The sequence below is a fragment of the Lagenorhynchus albirostris genome, chromosome 20 (genome assembly GCF_949774975.1).
Source record: "Lagenorhynchus albirostris chromosome 20, mLagAlb1.1, whole genome shotgun sequence".
Classification (NCBI taxonomy): Eukaryota; Metazoa; Chordata; class Mammalia; order Artiodactyla; family Delphinidae; genus Lagenorhynchus; species Lagenorhynchus albirostris.
This window is the reverse complement of record NC_083114.1, coordinates 43,257,085-43,272,609: the sequence shown is the minus strand read 5'-3', so window position 1 is coordinate 43,272,609 and position 15,525 is coordinate 43,257,085. Positions and strand designations below refer to the sequence as shown.

Here is a 15,525-nt window from a genome sequence, read left to right as displayed (position 1 = left end):
CTTTTAATATCTATAGTACTTTTATATTTTGCAGTTTATTTATTTCTACTTTGATCTTTATTGTGTTCTTTCTTCTCTTACTCTGTGCTTAATTTGCTCTCGTTTTTCCAGTTTAAGGTGGAAATTGAGGAAGCTGAGTACAGCATTAGCAATATCCCACATGTTGACATATTATGTTTTCAGTTTCAGTGAGTTCAAAATAGTTTTTGATTTCCCTTTTGATTTCTTCTTTGACCACAAAGTTACTCAGAAGTGTGTTGTTTAGTTTCCAAATATTTGGAGCTTTTTCAGCATTTTAAATTTCTAATTTAATTCCATTGTGGTCAGAGACATATATTGATTGACTAAAATCCTTTAAAAAAATTTTTAAAGTATTTTTAAAATTTATTTCTTTGCTCCGTTGGGTCTTTTTTGCTTTGCCTGGGCTTTCTCTAGTTGCGGCGAGCAGGGGCTACCCTTCGTTGTGGTGTACCGACTTCTCATTGGATGGCTTCTCTTGTTGCAGAGCACAGTCTCTAGGTGCATGGGCTTCAGTAGTTGTGGCACACAGGCTCTAGAGCGCAGGCTCAGTAGTTGTGGCATACGGGATTAGTTGTTCTGCGGCATGTGGGATCTTCCCTGACCAGGGATCGAACCCATGTCCCCTGCATTGGCAGGCAGATTCTTAACCACTGAACCACCAGGGAAGTCCCAATTCCAGTATTCTTAATCTTTTGTGTAGATACATATTGCAATCTGGTGACATTTTCCTTCTGCTTAAAAATACTTCTTTTAACATTTCTTATAGGGAAAGTCTACTAGTAATGAATTCTTTCAGGTTTTGTATGTCTGAGATAGTCTTTATTTTGCTTTTGTTTTGACAGATGTGGGTATAGAATTCTAGGTTGATAGAGTTCAATTCACTACTTTAAAGATGTTATTCCACTGAGTTCTCGTTTACATTGTTTCCAACAAGAATTCTGCTGTCATTGTTATCTTTGTTCCTCTGTATGTACTGTATAGGTTTTTCCTCTGGCTGCTTTTAACTTTTTTCTTTATTGCTGGTTTTGAGCAATTTGATTATTTTTTGTGCCTTGGTGTCGTTTTGTCCATGTTTCTTATGCTTAAAGTTCATTGATCTTCTTGACTTTGTGGGTTTATAGTGTTTACCAGTGTGGACAAATTTTGGGTATTATTTCTTCAATTTTTTGTATTTCTCCTCTCCTTCATGGACTCTAAGTACACATGTATTAGACCACTTGAAGTTGTTGCACAATTCGCTGATGCTCTATTCATTTTTGTTGTTGTTTTGTTTTGTTACACGTTTTGTTTCATTTTGGATAGTTTCTATTACTATGCCTTAATGTTCCCTGACCCTTTCTTCTGCAGTGTCTAATCTGCCATTAACCTCATTCAATGTCTTTTTCATTTAGACTTTGTTTGTAATCTCTAGAAGCTCAATTTGGGTGTGTTTTACATTTTCCGTGCCTCTACTTAACATTTTCAGTGTTTAGCCTGGGTTTCTTAACAACTGAAATACAGTTCTAATAACTTTTCTTCATGTATAATAACTTTTTTTTTTTTCTGGTACGCGGGCCTCTCACTGTTGTGGCCTTTCTCGTGGCAGACCACAGAGTCCGGATGCGCAGGCTCAGGAGAGCCCCATGTGTAATACCTTTTTAAATGTTCTTTTCTACCAATTCTAACATCTGTGTAGGCTATGGGTTAGTTTTGATTGGTTGCCTTTTCTCCTCAGTGTGGGTCATATTTTCCTACTTCTTTGCATGCTTGGCAATTTTTCATATGGTAACAGATGTTGTGAGTTTAGTTTATTGTGTGAGGTATATATTTATATTCCTGTAAAATGCTTGGGCTTTATTTTGTGTGAAATTAAGTTACTCAAAACAGTTTTATTCTTTTACGTCTAGCTGTTAAGATTCGTTGGGTAGGAGTCCACGTAGCCTTTAGTCTGGAGCTCATTATTTGCAACTACTGAGACAAGTCCTTTCTGAGTATCATGAGGTTTTCCAGTCTGACTTGTAGGAACAGGTACTATTCCTACAACCCTGTGTGATAACCAGTTATTCTTATTATTAATGCTTTCATGTGGTTCTTTTCCTGGCATCAAGTAATTCCTCACACAAATGTACTGACCAATACTGTGTTGAATTCTCAAGAGATCCCTCTGCATATCCCCAGAGTTCGTTGTCTGTGCACTTCTTTTCTCTCTCATACTCTGCTTTGTGAACTCTAGTTACCTTGGTTTTCCCAGACTCTCAGCTCCATTTCCTCAGTCAGGGAGTCCACCAGTCTCAGCCTGGACTTCTCTTCCCTGTACCATGACCTGGAAACTCTCTCAGAGAAGTAAGTTAGGACTATTATAGGTATCAGTTCATTTATTTTCCATCTTCTGGGGATCACTGAACTGTATTGCCTGAGGTGCAGTTTCTTGAAAACTGTTGTTTCATATGTTCTGCCTGATGCTTTCATTGTTTCAGGTGGGAGGTTAAATTGGTCCTTGTTACTTCATCTTGGCCAGTAGCCAATAATGTTCTTTAAGTCTGTTTTATTTTTATACAGGGTCCAATTAAAGATTAGGCATTGCATGTCATGTCTTTGTTTCCTTTAATCTAGAATATTTCCCTGCTATTCTTTTTTTTTTTTTTTTTTGGTCTTTTATGACATTGGCATTTTTGAAGAGTCTAAGTCAGTTGTCTTGTAAATTGCCCCACAGTCTGGATTTGTCTGTTTCCTCATTTGATTCAAAGTAAATATTTTGGGGAAGAATACTATATAGGTGATGTATTCTTCATACTTCATCACTTCAGGTGGCCCAGTGCTAAGTCTGATCCCTTGATTAAGGGGGTATCTTCCATATCTCTCCATTGTGAAGTTATTTTTCCCCTTGGTAATTGATAAATAATATGAGGTCCCATACTTTGGGATCAGTGGAGATCCTACTTTCAAACAACTCTTCACCCAACTGTGCATCAATGATAAGCCTTGTCTGAATCGATTATTACATTGATACTTGCAAAATGACACTTTCCTAATCTATCATTCCTTTTGCATTTATTAGCTGACATGATTATATAGAGAAGAGCTCCCCACTTTTCATTTTGAGTATCATTATGAACTCATGTGCTTTTATTTAAATTAACTATGTTATACCTTATTATAATGATCATGTTATTCTTTGGAATGTTCCATTTGTCTAGATTTGGCCAATGTGATATCTGTTATTGTTTAAGCACACGATGCTTTTTTATTACTAGAATAACTTCTGATATATTACTACTGACAAGTAGGAACTGAGAAAGGGACTCCAGAAAGTGCGGCCTTATTCAGACTCTTAGAAGTCTGCCTTCTTCCTGTGTACTCTCAACCCAAAGGCTTTCGGGTTGGAAGGAGATATTTCTGAATCAAATTACAGATCAATGTCACCCAATTCTAATCCCTATTCCCTTTTTTCTAGGCATACCATACCTACTGCCATCCTAATCCTTCTGTTGGGCACCTCTCTCCTCCTCTATATTTATTTACAACAGTCAAGAACAGCAATTGGCCAACCGGCCCCTATCCTGTTCTCCAGCCCATGAACCCCAAGAACTCCTTTTTGCACTGGTCTGTGGGGGCCTTGGACTCCCCCTTCTACCTACTCAAGTAACTTTTTTATCACAACTTTAATGACCAGTGTTTCCATTTATAGGATCTTACCTAACCATATGGGCTGCTGCCTCTGCCAATTTAAAGATAGTATTGAGGTTGCCTGTAAGACAGTCAAGCTGCGTTGTGACAGTGAATGCCTGACAGACGTGACACCTTGTGGTGAGTCTCAATTGCGGGATAATAAATGGTTAATTTAATTTTTTAATGTTTATTTTTAATCAAGGATGATAAATTTTAAAATTAGTGGTGTAATTGCATTGTTTTAATTCATTCATTCAGAGTTCCAGCTCCCTAAGATTCTAAGAGCTACCCCCTTGCTAAAAATCAGATGCTTGGTTACATTATTAAGCTAATATAACTGATCTGCATACATAATGGAACAAGATAAAGGAATGGAAGGGGGAAGGGAATTCACATTAATGACCACATATCCTATGCTGTGCTCTCTGCAAATGAAAACTTATTCATATAGCGCATCACATTTTGTAAACTGATTTTATATACATTAAGTCTCAGGTACTCTTTGTCTCATAGGAGAGATGTAAATATATTTTTGTTTATTTTGTGTGTTTCTGCAATTTTATAAACAGTACAAGTGATGCTGTTTTATGTCCTATTTGGAGCCTGAGATTTTCTGGTTCCATAACCAGAAGCTGCTACCTAGCCCTTCTAATGGACGGGAGAGCTAGTTTATTCTTAGACTGTCTAGCTCTGAGCTTGCTCTGAATCTCAAGCTTTTCTATCCACAAAACACTCAGGGGGTTTCAACTATTTTTCTATATATTAGATTTATTGGCACTAACTTGATGACTTCCAAAATGTACTTTCATGCCCAGGTAGCTTGAATACAAGCCTCTTTCAGTGATCTAGAGCACATCATACAAATAACACTTTGCACCTTATATAAAGACAATATTGCTGATTTTTCAACACGGTTTTTTTTTTTCTGGCCGTGCCACACAGCTTGTGGGATCTTAGTTCCCCAACCAGGGATTGAACCCGGGCCACAGCAGGGAAAGTGCCGGGTCCTAACCACCAGACCACCAGGGAACTCCCCCAGACAACTTTACTAATTATTATTACTCCCTTCTCCCCCAGATGTGGGCAGAAAAGGCATTTTTACTCTCCTTTTACAGGTGAGAAAAAACAAGATCAGAGGTGTTAAGTGCTATGACCCTAGTGCCCCGATCTCCTGTCCCCAGTTTGGGGCTCTCTGCAAGCCCATGCTCCTCCTTTCTCATGACCCTCCCCTCCTCCTCTGACCCTCACCAAAACTACTTTTAATCCTTTTGGAAGAGAAGCCCACCTGCACAATGGTACACATTGCCTTCACACAGTCAGAAGCTTTGGACGGTTCCCCAAGTAAAGCTGGAAATATTAGAAGTAAAATGAAATGAAAGCAAAGTAGCCATCTGACAGAAGTTGCTTGTTCCCTTCTGCAGCTGAAGACCTCAAGTATTATTCCATTGATTTGTTGAACATTCCACATTGGCATATAATCTGGCAAATCTCTGAATTTATACCCCAGATCCCTGCCCAAACTTTACCAAAGAGACAGGGTGGACATAGTGTTTTTTTCTGTATAGATCCTTGTGTTATGGGCGCTGGGATATATGGAAGCAGGGACTGAGCAAAGGACTCGGTGGGCGGGTGGAGAAGGACATGTCCAGATGATGACCTGTTAGCGGCGGTTGTTGTCGTGGTCATCTGTGATAGCAGCAAGAACACAAGCACACTGAAGAGGTGGAGAGAGGAAGCCTCACACTTCTGCCTCTGAGGCAGGACAGGATGGGGTATATGAATGTGAGGAGTCACAGTAGATCTGCAGAGAGTCCAGCTGAGTAGGGGAATATTTGTCTTCCAGCCTTGCCTTTTCTTGAGTACTGGCCCCTGGGAACCAGTGGAGTAATCCTGAACATAGTTACTATATTTCACGCTACAGAATTTTCTGAGTAGATAGCCACTTTTTCAAGAGATATCTTTTTCACATTTTGTTGTTGCCAGTCATAGGCTTAAGTGTGGGTTTCTTTTGCTCCTCAGTGGCACTCAAACTTTGACTGATTCCTAATTTATTTGGCTGTGGACTGACAAAAAGCTGTCCCATCAGTGTTCAATGATCAAAAACAGTCCCTTCTTTTTTGACAGATGAAGAAACATCTATACGGAATGCAGAAGGATCGTTGATGAAGGTGTTACAAGCCCGGAAAAAGAACACCACCACTGAGCTGACTATTGAGTCCGAGAGGGCGTCGTCAGATAAAAGTGCTGTCAGCTTGTCAGGCTTCATGAATGAGCAGCTGGACTTTAAGAATAAAAGTGATATTATCAGTACACTAAATGACATACTGCCTTATACCTCAGAGGGAAATCTCGGAGATGTGGAATCAACATTATTCCCATTCATTCAACTTCTTTTCTCAAATACACCAGATGGAGATATGCCGCAGGGCCTTTTGAAAGGCAATACAAGGAGCCCTTCTGTTAAACCTGTACCCAAGAATTCAACTCATAAAAACAAATTGAGGAAACTCCATTTTGCGGAAAATTTGTTAGCTGCAGAAACTCAAGAAAAAATTGATGAGGTTAAAAAGGAAGAAAAACCTGCCACGCGTACGCATTCCAACATTTCAAGTGCCACGTTTAAAAGCTACATCTTTCAAAAGAAATTGCAAACTGCCCAACCACAGAAAGACAGCCTCGCAAACACTGAGAGTACAGAGGAAGGGCTGCTGAGAGTGAACAGGGTCCTCAAGGGCCCAAGGGGCATACAGAAAATGCACCTCAAAGCAGTGGGAGATGAGAGGGTCTGGAGGAAACAGAATGCCCAGCCATCTGAGGTGAACGCTGCCGAAGAAAGAAGGCTCAGGAGGCCATCCCCAAGAAAGCTGAAACAGCTCATGGTGCAGAGTCCCAGGAAGCTGGTGGGAAAGTCCTCCAATGCAGAGTCTTCATTCATAAAGGAACACAAGGCAGCAGGCTCCTCTTCCTGGAAACAGTACTTCAAGGGCAGGCCTTCTGCCTCCATCCCTCCAAAATCCCCATCTGACGTTAAAAGCACATCAAAAGACTTATCCAACACTCTTCATGTTTTAGAGGATGCGAAGGCTAGAACTAGAAACATTAAGGACTTCGAACTAATCTCACATTCTGGAAAAAAATACATCTTCCATAAAATTAGGTCTCATCGGGTCCACAGAAAACCCAAAGGCAAAAGGAGTGGAAAGTTCAGAAAGAAAAGTTCACTCACTAGAATGATGCTTGCAAGCCCTCCGTTCTCTGTACTGAGGAGTCTCATAAATTCCCCTCCACGAGAGGCTGTTTCATCTTCAGGAGAAGTGACTTCTCAGGAAAAGCCTTTTCCAGAATTATTTTCTCTTTCAGACCCTTCTGCAGAAAACACTACTTCAGAAATCAATACTGCACAAAATGTTTCTGAAGAAATTATTTCTACAGGAAACTCTACTCTGCCAGGAGGAACCGGCCCTGGAAACACTACCCATAGGAACGTGTCCACTGCACATTCTACTGTTGCTGCAGACAACAGTATGCCAACTGTTCAACACACCAACCAAACACGATGGGAGTACCACAACACGGGCACCGAATTATCCTCTAAGCCCACAGGCTTCGCTTTCCCAGGGCTCACATCCCCGGGTGATCAAGTTGAAACTCAGCTAAACCAGCAGCTACGGTCCCTCATCCCCAACAATGACATGCGAAGGCTCATTTCTCATGTTATCCAGACTTTAAAAATGAACTGCTCGGAGACCCACGTGCAGCCGGCCTGTGCCAACCTCATCTCTAGAACAGGCCTCCTGATGAAGCTTCTCAGCAAGCAGCAAGAAGTAAATGTGTCCGAAGCGGAGGGGGATACGGACCAGTGGAAAGCTGACAACTATATCAGTGAGAGCACAGAAGCCCAGAGTGAGCAGAAAGGGCAGGAGTCAAGTGAGGTGAGGGTAACCCCTGACACATGGGAGCTGGACTTTTACTCAGTTTAGGACACGCCATTAACGTGCCCAAGCAGGAATGCCACGGGCTCCTAGTCTCTATCTTATCTTCAGCCATGAAACGGGCTAGGACAGTGATCTCCCACTTTGCTCATTTAGACAGGTGGCACTATTCCTGGGGCAGACGAGAAAAGGACATAACACAAGATAAATAAGGTGTAGATAAATAAATTGTAGAAGAAAATGCTAATGATAAGATTAACAACATTAAATTTGGCTTGTTCTTATAGAAGCTACTCGCCTGAAAGGATTGGGTTTTATAGTAGTTTAAGAATAGTTAGCTAGCGTTTAGAATAGGTTTAAGAATAGTCAGTTTTTATCCCTTCTATCTCCTTGTTTTTAAAAAGTTGTTACTTATTTTTTTAGCTCACAAAAGAAGTTCCAGCATATGGCTATAAGAACAGACTCATCTTGGCAATATCCATATCTGCAGTAGTGACGATTTGGGTTACAATTCTCTGTCTCATTGAGGTAAGGACAATACTTAATTCAGATTCAGAACTCACAAGCTGAGAATGAAATCCACCTTTCCACCTACTACTACTTGATTCTTCTCTTTAGTCATAAGGACTGACATACACTTTGTTCTTTTCCTGAAAAATATATTCCTAGGATGTTTTTTTGTATTTTTGTTTTGTTTTTGTTTTTTTTCAGGGGGGCTGCATTGGGGCTTCATTGCAGTTCATGGGCTTCTCACTGAGGTGGCTTCTCTTGTTGTGGAGTACGGGCTCTTGGCGTGTAGGCTCAGGAGTTGCGGCGCACGGACTTAGTTGCTCCGTAGCATGTGGGACCTTCCCAGACCAGGGATCGAACCCGTGTCCCCTGCACTGACAGGTGGATTCTTAATCACTGCGCCACCAGGGAAGTCCCCACAGGATTTTTAAAGGAACTCCACTCCCAGGAAATCTCTATGGAATTGGATCCATGATAACAAGCCATTGGACTATTTTGACAAGTTAAGTTTATAGGAAGGCCAGAGTTGACATGATAGTAAAATTCCTTCAACTCAGAAAACGATGCTGATTTGATGTACTGAGCAGTCACTCTCATTCTACTTTTGATTTCTTTCCTTGTTGGCTGAAATGATGAGAGATATACGATCTCCAAAGTCATGGAGCTATCAGTCACCCTGGGAGAGGTAAAAGGACATGCCTAAACGATAAAAGTGTGATCTTTTCAATTCCTTAGGTTTACTTAGCATCTTTCTTCTCCGGTGTATTAGGAATTGTGTAGATAGGTTCCATTAAACCACTGCAAGTAAAATCCTGCAGCAGGCTACCCTAAAGTATGTCGTATTTATAGTAGCCTATTCCTGGAGGTAGCCTGTTTACCTTTTGTTCGGTTACACAATGGTTTATTACTTTTCCCCACAGGCAGTTGCTAACATTAAAAGAGTGGTTTTAATAAGCTGACAATCTTGATTCTACCCTCCGAATCCAACCTACTTTATTTACCTTTTCTCTTGTAATGGCCTCCCTCCATTCCAGCCAAAGCGGCTCCTCACTATACGCTCGTTACACCATACCCATTCCTACTTTGGTCTGTGCCTTTGCCCATCTAAAATTCCTTTATTTTGCTTTGCCTGTGGAAGTCCTATGAATCCCTGAAAAGCCAACTCAAGTTCAGATATCTGTCTTCGTAAAGGCTTCCCTGAATACTGCAGCCCTCCTGATCCTAGTCCTGTGAGGTTTGTCACCATTTCTTAGGGGCCATAGCAAAACGGTCCCTCCCCTCAGAACTCACAAAAGTGGTAAGCAGTTTTTTAAAAGGCAGCCCCCCAAGAGAGAAACACCAAAGTTAGCACATCATGGAGCTGAGCAGAGATGCGTAAGGACCAATGGCTTGCGGGCCTATCAGACTTGAATACAACCTGACATGATGTACTAACTTCTAACGAGAAATGTGTCTATCTGCAGGAGGGTTGGTCAGTAGTGAAAGCATAGAAAAGGTGAGGAGAGACCAGCATGGGCAGTGCCCATCCTCACATTGCCCGAGAGTAGAGATGGCACCTTAGGCAGCATAACTGAAGAGTCAGGGCCCCTAGCCAGGCTGTGCCTGTTGAGGAGATGGACGGATCCAGCTACCTCAGGCCTTCCCATTAAATTCTCGATTCAGCTGATTCCTTTTCTAATTCTGTTCTCACCACGTAGCCTTCGATTGTGTGATTGTGCTTTAGTGTGCCACGGAGGCCTGTCTCCACAGAAGGCAATTCTCTCATTGTGCAGACACGGATGCCCTGTGTGTAGAAGAGATGTATTTCTCATTGTCAAGTAATAATTTGGCATTCTGATTTTTGGTCAATCCTGTGATATTGATAAAGTGCGACCGCCACAACAGGAAGACGTGAGTTCTCTCTTGGTGAGGAAGAGTATGATTTCTGAGCCAAGAGGCTGGGGACTGGCATGGGGTCAGCTTGCTAGTCATTGGCCATTGCCCAGACTGTACCCTCTATATCTCCAGGTGGCATATGGCCTTTTGCCTTTTTAGAATTTCGGGAAAGTCCCCTTTTTATTGTTTTTAACTTCTAGGTAGTTTAACCTTACATTTGTTTTGTTTTGTTTTGTTTTGGCCTGCGGGATCTTCGTTCCCCAAGTAGGAATTGAACCTGTACCCTCGGCAGTGAAAGCGAGGAGTCCTAACCATTATTTCCTCTCCCCACTTATGTGATAAGCTTTTTGAGGACAGGGGCCATGCAGTGTTCTTCCTATGGTAGACAATAATGGGGTTCAACGGAAGAGAGATGAGGCATTATGTCAATTCCACAGTGAGGAATAATGCAGCCGAATATTTATTTGAAGTAGCATAGAGTCCAGCAGTAGACCCATGTGTTCTTAACTTTTGAAATGTCATGTTTCAATATTCCAATCAGTGGAAGAAAATGAATAAATGGTGATAGAATAGCTGCCTAACTCCTTGGGGGTAAATAATAGCAGATCCCCATTTTTCATCTTAAATAAACCTATTTCCATAAATGTGAAGAAAGACCACATAAAGGTATTAGAAGAAAATAAAAGCAATATTTTTATAATCTTATGGTGGGAAAGAGCCTTCAGAGCCTGATGCCACAAGCAGAGCCTTTGATACATTCCACCATCTTGTCTGTGACACCAGCTTAGCACTGATTCATGCCAAGCGTAAGATGAAGAGTTTTCCATATATTGTCTGATTTAATGCCCACAGTCCTGTGAGGATAATATTACTATCCCTCCTTCATAGATGAAGGAGATCAGTGTGAGGGCCCAGTGGCCAAACCAAAAGCAGAAGCCAGTTTCACCCGACTGCAAAGCTTGTGCTCCCTACTCCAACTCTTTTGTCTTGTCTCCTTAGAGACAAAAACACTGTAAAGATCTGAAACACTGAAATTTAATGAAAGCCAGTATTTCTTTACTATGAAGAATTGTTTGTTTGTTTGTTTGTTTGGAGGTGGTGGGGTTTGGCCATGCTGTGCAGCTTGCGGGATCTTAGTTCCCTGACCAGGGATTGAACCTCGGGCCACAGCAGTGAAAGAGCCAAGCCCTAACCACTGGACCACCAGGGAACTCCCAAGAGTTTTATACGTCAACAAGAAGAAGACAAACAGTCTAGGGGAAAAGGGGGCAAGGGCTGTGAAGAGTAGGAGGTGTGTTGACAGTCTGCCACCATATCTGCCCGTCCTCTCCTCATGGCTCACGTGGGGTGGGTTTTGTTAGCCAGGCCTTTGTCACCTCATGACGTAAAAATCATCTCTAATATTTTCTTCAAGTACTTTTATAATCTGTCTAGAATTTGTTGTATTTCTTTTTTAGTGTGGTTGAGGTAAGGGATGTAACTTTTTCCCCCTACATGAAGATCTAGTTGTTTTCAAATCTTTCACTGAATAGTTTATTCTTTCTTCCCTGGTCTAATATACTCTCTTCATCTGGACTCTATTCTGTGATCCAGTTATCTTGTCCTGTACCACCAGTACCAATATCCAGTTATCTTGTCCTGTACCACCAGTACCAATATCACACTGCTTAATTCTAGTTGCTCTATAACATATTTTATATCTGGTAGGGCAAAGTCCTAATCTTTGACCTTCTTTTTCATACATTTCATAACTATTCTTACATATATTCTCTACCAAGTGTCAGCTGGCTAGGTTTTATTTAAAAATTATTTTAGATATAAATGGATTGCATTGAATTTGTAGGTTAATTTGCGGAGAATTGACCTCTTTACAGCATTCTAGGAGGATGGTATCTCATGCCATGTAAGTACTTCTTCTTAATGTCCTTCAGAAAAGTTTTAATATTTTCATCACATAGGTCTTACAAATTTGTGGTTAAGTTTATTCCTAGGTACTTTATGCATTTTTATGGATATAGTAAATGGGATGTTTCTTCTGTTGTTTCGTTAGTTATTTGTGTTATATGGGAAAGCTATTGAGGCTTATATGTTGATCTCTTGATTTTGTATGGAGCCATCTTCCTTATGTTACTTCCAGTAGAATTTCGGTTGATTCTTTTGGTCTTTTTAGGTCCCTCATTTCATATGAAATATGTTTGTCTCTTCCTTTCCAATACTTTGTTTTTCTTACCGTACTGATTAAGACCTCCTCCACAATGATCAATAGTAGCAGTGATCATGGGCATCCTACTCTTGTTCTTGACTTTAAAACAAAGCTTAGGTTTCTGCTAGATACTTTTATTTTCTTTTCCTACTTCTAAGAGTTTGTATTAGGAATTATCTGTTGAACGTTATCTAAAAGTCAATAAAATATATCGCAGGCTGCATGCAAGACCCTAAGTTAGGTACTGTGGAAGAGTCAAAGGATTTTGAAACAGGGTAGAATTCCTTGCCTTAAAAAGTTATCATCTCACTGGGTAGATAAGATATAAAGTAAAAAGGAATGAATAAGGATTTGGAAATAGTTGTAATGGCTAATCATGATCATGTTTTCTTTCAAAACAGACTTATTCTCACAGAATCGCAAAAGACGAAGATAGAAAAAGCAGCAGAAGGTAAATATTGGTCTCTGAAAGCAGAATTTTTCAACTAGAGGAGAACTTAGAACTCATCTGTTTCCATTTCCTCACCAAAGGCAGGAAGAATGTTTAATTACCCTAATGGTTTACCCTAATTTATGTATCAGCAGAATTAGCTCCCCAGCCCAAGCTGAGTTAGAACAGGACAGGCACAGATTCATCTGCTTTCACTAGTCCTTTAAGGAAAGAGGGTGGACGGGGAGGGGTTTTGGTTGTACCTGTTCCTGCTGGCCTGACGCCTGGTTCCTAGGCATCAGGCCAGGCCAGAGGCCTTCTAGGAGGCTCTGGGGTTGGGAGGGCCACATGGTTGGGGATTTAGGGGCTGGCCTCACTCAAAGCTGACGAAAGGTAGAACATATGAGTGTAAAGTGGCAAGAAAACTTCTGTAAAGTGGCAAGAAAACTTCCCTTCTCATCCTACTGTTTTTCAGGCCCCTACTCTCTATTCCCTTTATCCCAACCTCATGGAATTTTAACTGGGAGAAACTTTAGACAGTAGTTTGTCTCTTCCTTTTATAATAAGGAACTGGAGAAAGAGAAAGGGAAAATATCTTGTCCCATGGTCATACTGCTAGTGATTATCAAAAAGAAGATGGTCCCTGTCCACTGAGGACTTCTCTGCTGATCCCACTGTGCTTGGGCTGTGAGCTAGGTTTTATGTCACATTTCAGTAGACACATACTATATGGACAAAAGTAGTTTCTGAAACACACTTATTGTGCACTGATTTGTGTTCTATTCTATTTGTATTCAAAAAGAGTATTTTGTGCTTCCCTGCTGGTCATGGCCTTTAAACTGATTCCACTTGTCACTGACACCTCAGTGATACCGTGCAGTATGAAAGTCATAGAGCTATAGATAACTTTGCTTGTTGGGTTCACGTGTTTACTTGGTGTGATTCAACTTATAGGATAGAGCAGCCAGGAAAATAAAAGCACCTTCTCCCCACACCCACACCCCCAGCAAATGCTGCATGTGCGACTAAGTGCGAAGCGGACTGGTGTGAAGCGCATCTAGAGAGTAACGTGTTTCTGCCCAGCGCCGTCGTGCAGTGTTTTCACCGCACGAGGGCACTTGGCCAAGGGCCAGGAAAGGTGAACGGGGCTGAAAATCCTGCCTATACTCCATGCTAAGCCACATGCAGTGTTCTCCCCGGAGACACTGGGGGTCCACTTTGGACAGACACAGAGAACTTCTGGAAGGCCAGCGTGCATGGAATGAATTTCAAGATCCCGGGTCTGTGGTGATTTTGCTCATTGTGATTATGGACTGAGGTACCCGTTTAGTCCTAATAAGACCAGAGATAACACATTGTGCGAGAGATGAAAAATGACATGTGACACTAACTGTGTGTGTTTTCCTCCAAGGGGCTTTTTTCGATTTCTGCAGCGTAAGAGAAGCTCAGGGGAAAGTGAGAGTCAGGTAAATTTGAGGAGGGTAAAGTACTGTGGCCAGAGAAAGCAGGGGAGATGCAGAATTAATATTTCCCTTTCTGTGTTCTAGGAGGGCGTTTTCGCGACAAGGGGGCCACTTTATGCCACGGACCTGCCGTAGAAAGAGGATTTCACCGCCCAGGGTCAGAAGGGAAGGGGTAAGGAACTGAAGTAGCACCGACGAATGGGGTCAGAAGGACCAAGACAACTGATGGTTGCAAGACAAATTTTATTATGCTACAGTTGCAGATTATATAGACTAGAAAAAGGGAGGTTTGTTGCCAGATGGTGGTTTACATCATCTAGGGACTGTCTTGGCTTCAAGGTTAACTTCCCTGGGAGGAAACCCATAAGCCCAGAATCATGCAGAATAACCTGCGTGTGCAGGGGGGAGACAGCTTTGCTCGTCTCAGTTTCCATTCTTTCTGATCCCTGGGCCCTGGTGGTTTATCTCCCGTGGAACGGAACAAGGAGGGGAACAAGTAGGCACGGTCCCTTCGAGCAGCGGCGGCATGCCTGGCATGTCCGCAGCTGGCTCTCAAGGCTGAACGTTTCCCACAGGTCCCCCTTTTTTATTTTTTAATTTTTGTTGCAAAATAATTCCATGAAGCTTAGTGCTGAGAGTAGTATATTGTTGCATGAGGTTACGAAACAGACATGAGAAGATTATTATCAATAATAGGCAAATTATGGCCAGGGTAATAAATCCTGACAACCCTCCAGTAATCCAAGACTGAGGGTTTAACCACTTTAAATGATCCAGTAAAGTTTGAATTACATCTTCTGGCGAAATGTCAAGATGTGCATTTTGCATATCCTGAATTTCAGCATTTAACTTTTTAAGATCAAGACTAATATTATTATCTGACCAAACACTCAGCAGATGCATTGTTACTTTCTCTCATTCCCAAATAGAGTCATTATACTTATAAGGAGTAACACAAATCCATGTATACTTTGCATGACAAGCTAAACGCATCCTCAATTTTAATGCTGCCATCTGATCTCCTCTCCTTTTTCTTTTTCTGAATCAACACTCAAATTTTCGTGAGAGTTGCAGAGCTTCTTCAACTTCTACACTTGTTGTGAGCTGTGGCGAGCCATCTATTTGCTAGCCATCAACCTCTCCCCTGCAGAATGGCCAAATTTATCAACAGTGAGAAAATTTAAAATAAACAAAGCATGATTTTTAAGGTTATATGGTGGTGTTCTGTATAATTCCCCCTTTTTTATTTTTTCAATAGTTACCTTTAAAGATCTATTTGCACGTTCTATAATACCTTGTCCTTGAGGGTTATATGGAATGCCTGTAATATGGGTAATTTGTAATGAACTACAAAATGTTGCAAAAGCAGCACTAGTGTAAGCAGGCCCATTATCTGTTTTAATAATTTTAGGAATATTCATAAATGCAAAACAATGTAATAAA

The 15,525-nt window shown here is 41.2% G+C and overlaps 1 protein-coding gene across 3 annotated transcripts in view; it reads left to right on the top strand.

The window, feature by feature from the left end:
* LOC132511954 (RAD52 motif-containing protein 1-like) overlaps positions 1-15,294 on the top strand; it is a 51,830-nt gene extending 36,536 nt beyond the window's left edge. The window contains exons 8-14 of one of the 3 annotated variants that reach the window (XM_060135779.1): positions 3,689-3,807; positions 5,794-7,601; positions 8,025-8,129; positions 12,591-12,640; positions 14,031-14,085; positions 14,167-14,254; positions 15,157-15,294. In XM_060135779.1, coding sequence (XP_059991762.1) covers positions 3,689-3,807; positions 5,794-7,601; positions 8,025-8,129; positions 12,591-12,640; positions 14,031-14,085; positions 14,167-14,217 — 2,188 coding nt within the window. In that variant the 3' untranslated portion in view covers positions 14,218-14,254; positions 15,157-15,294. Of the gene's footprint in view, positions 1-3,688; positions 3,808-5,775; positions 7,602-8,024; positions 8,130-12,590; positions 12,641-14,030; positions 14,086-14,166 lie in introns of all 3 variants that reach the window. The other 2 variants (XM_060135781.1, XM_060135780.1) reach the window with 2 other exon arrangements.
* Positions 15,295-15,525: the final 231 nt, after the last annotated feature.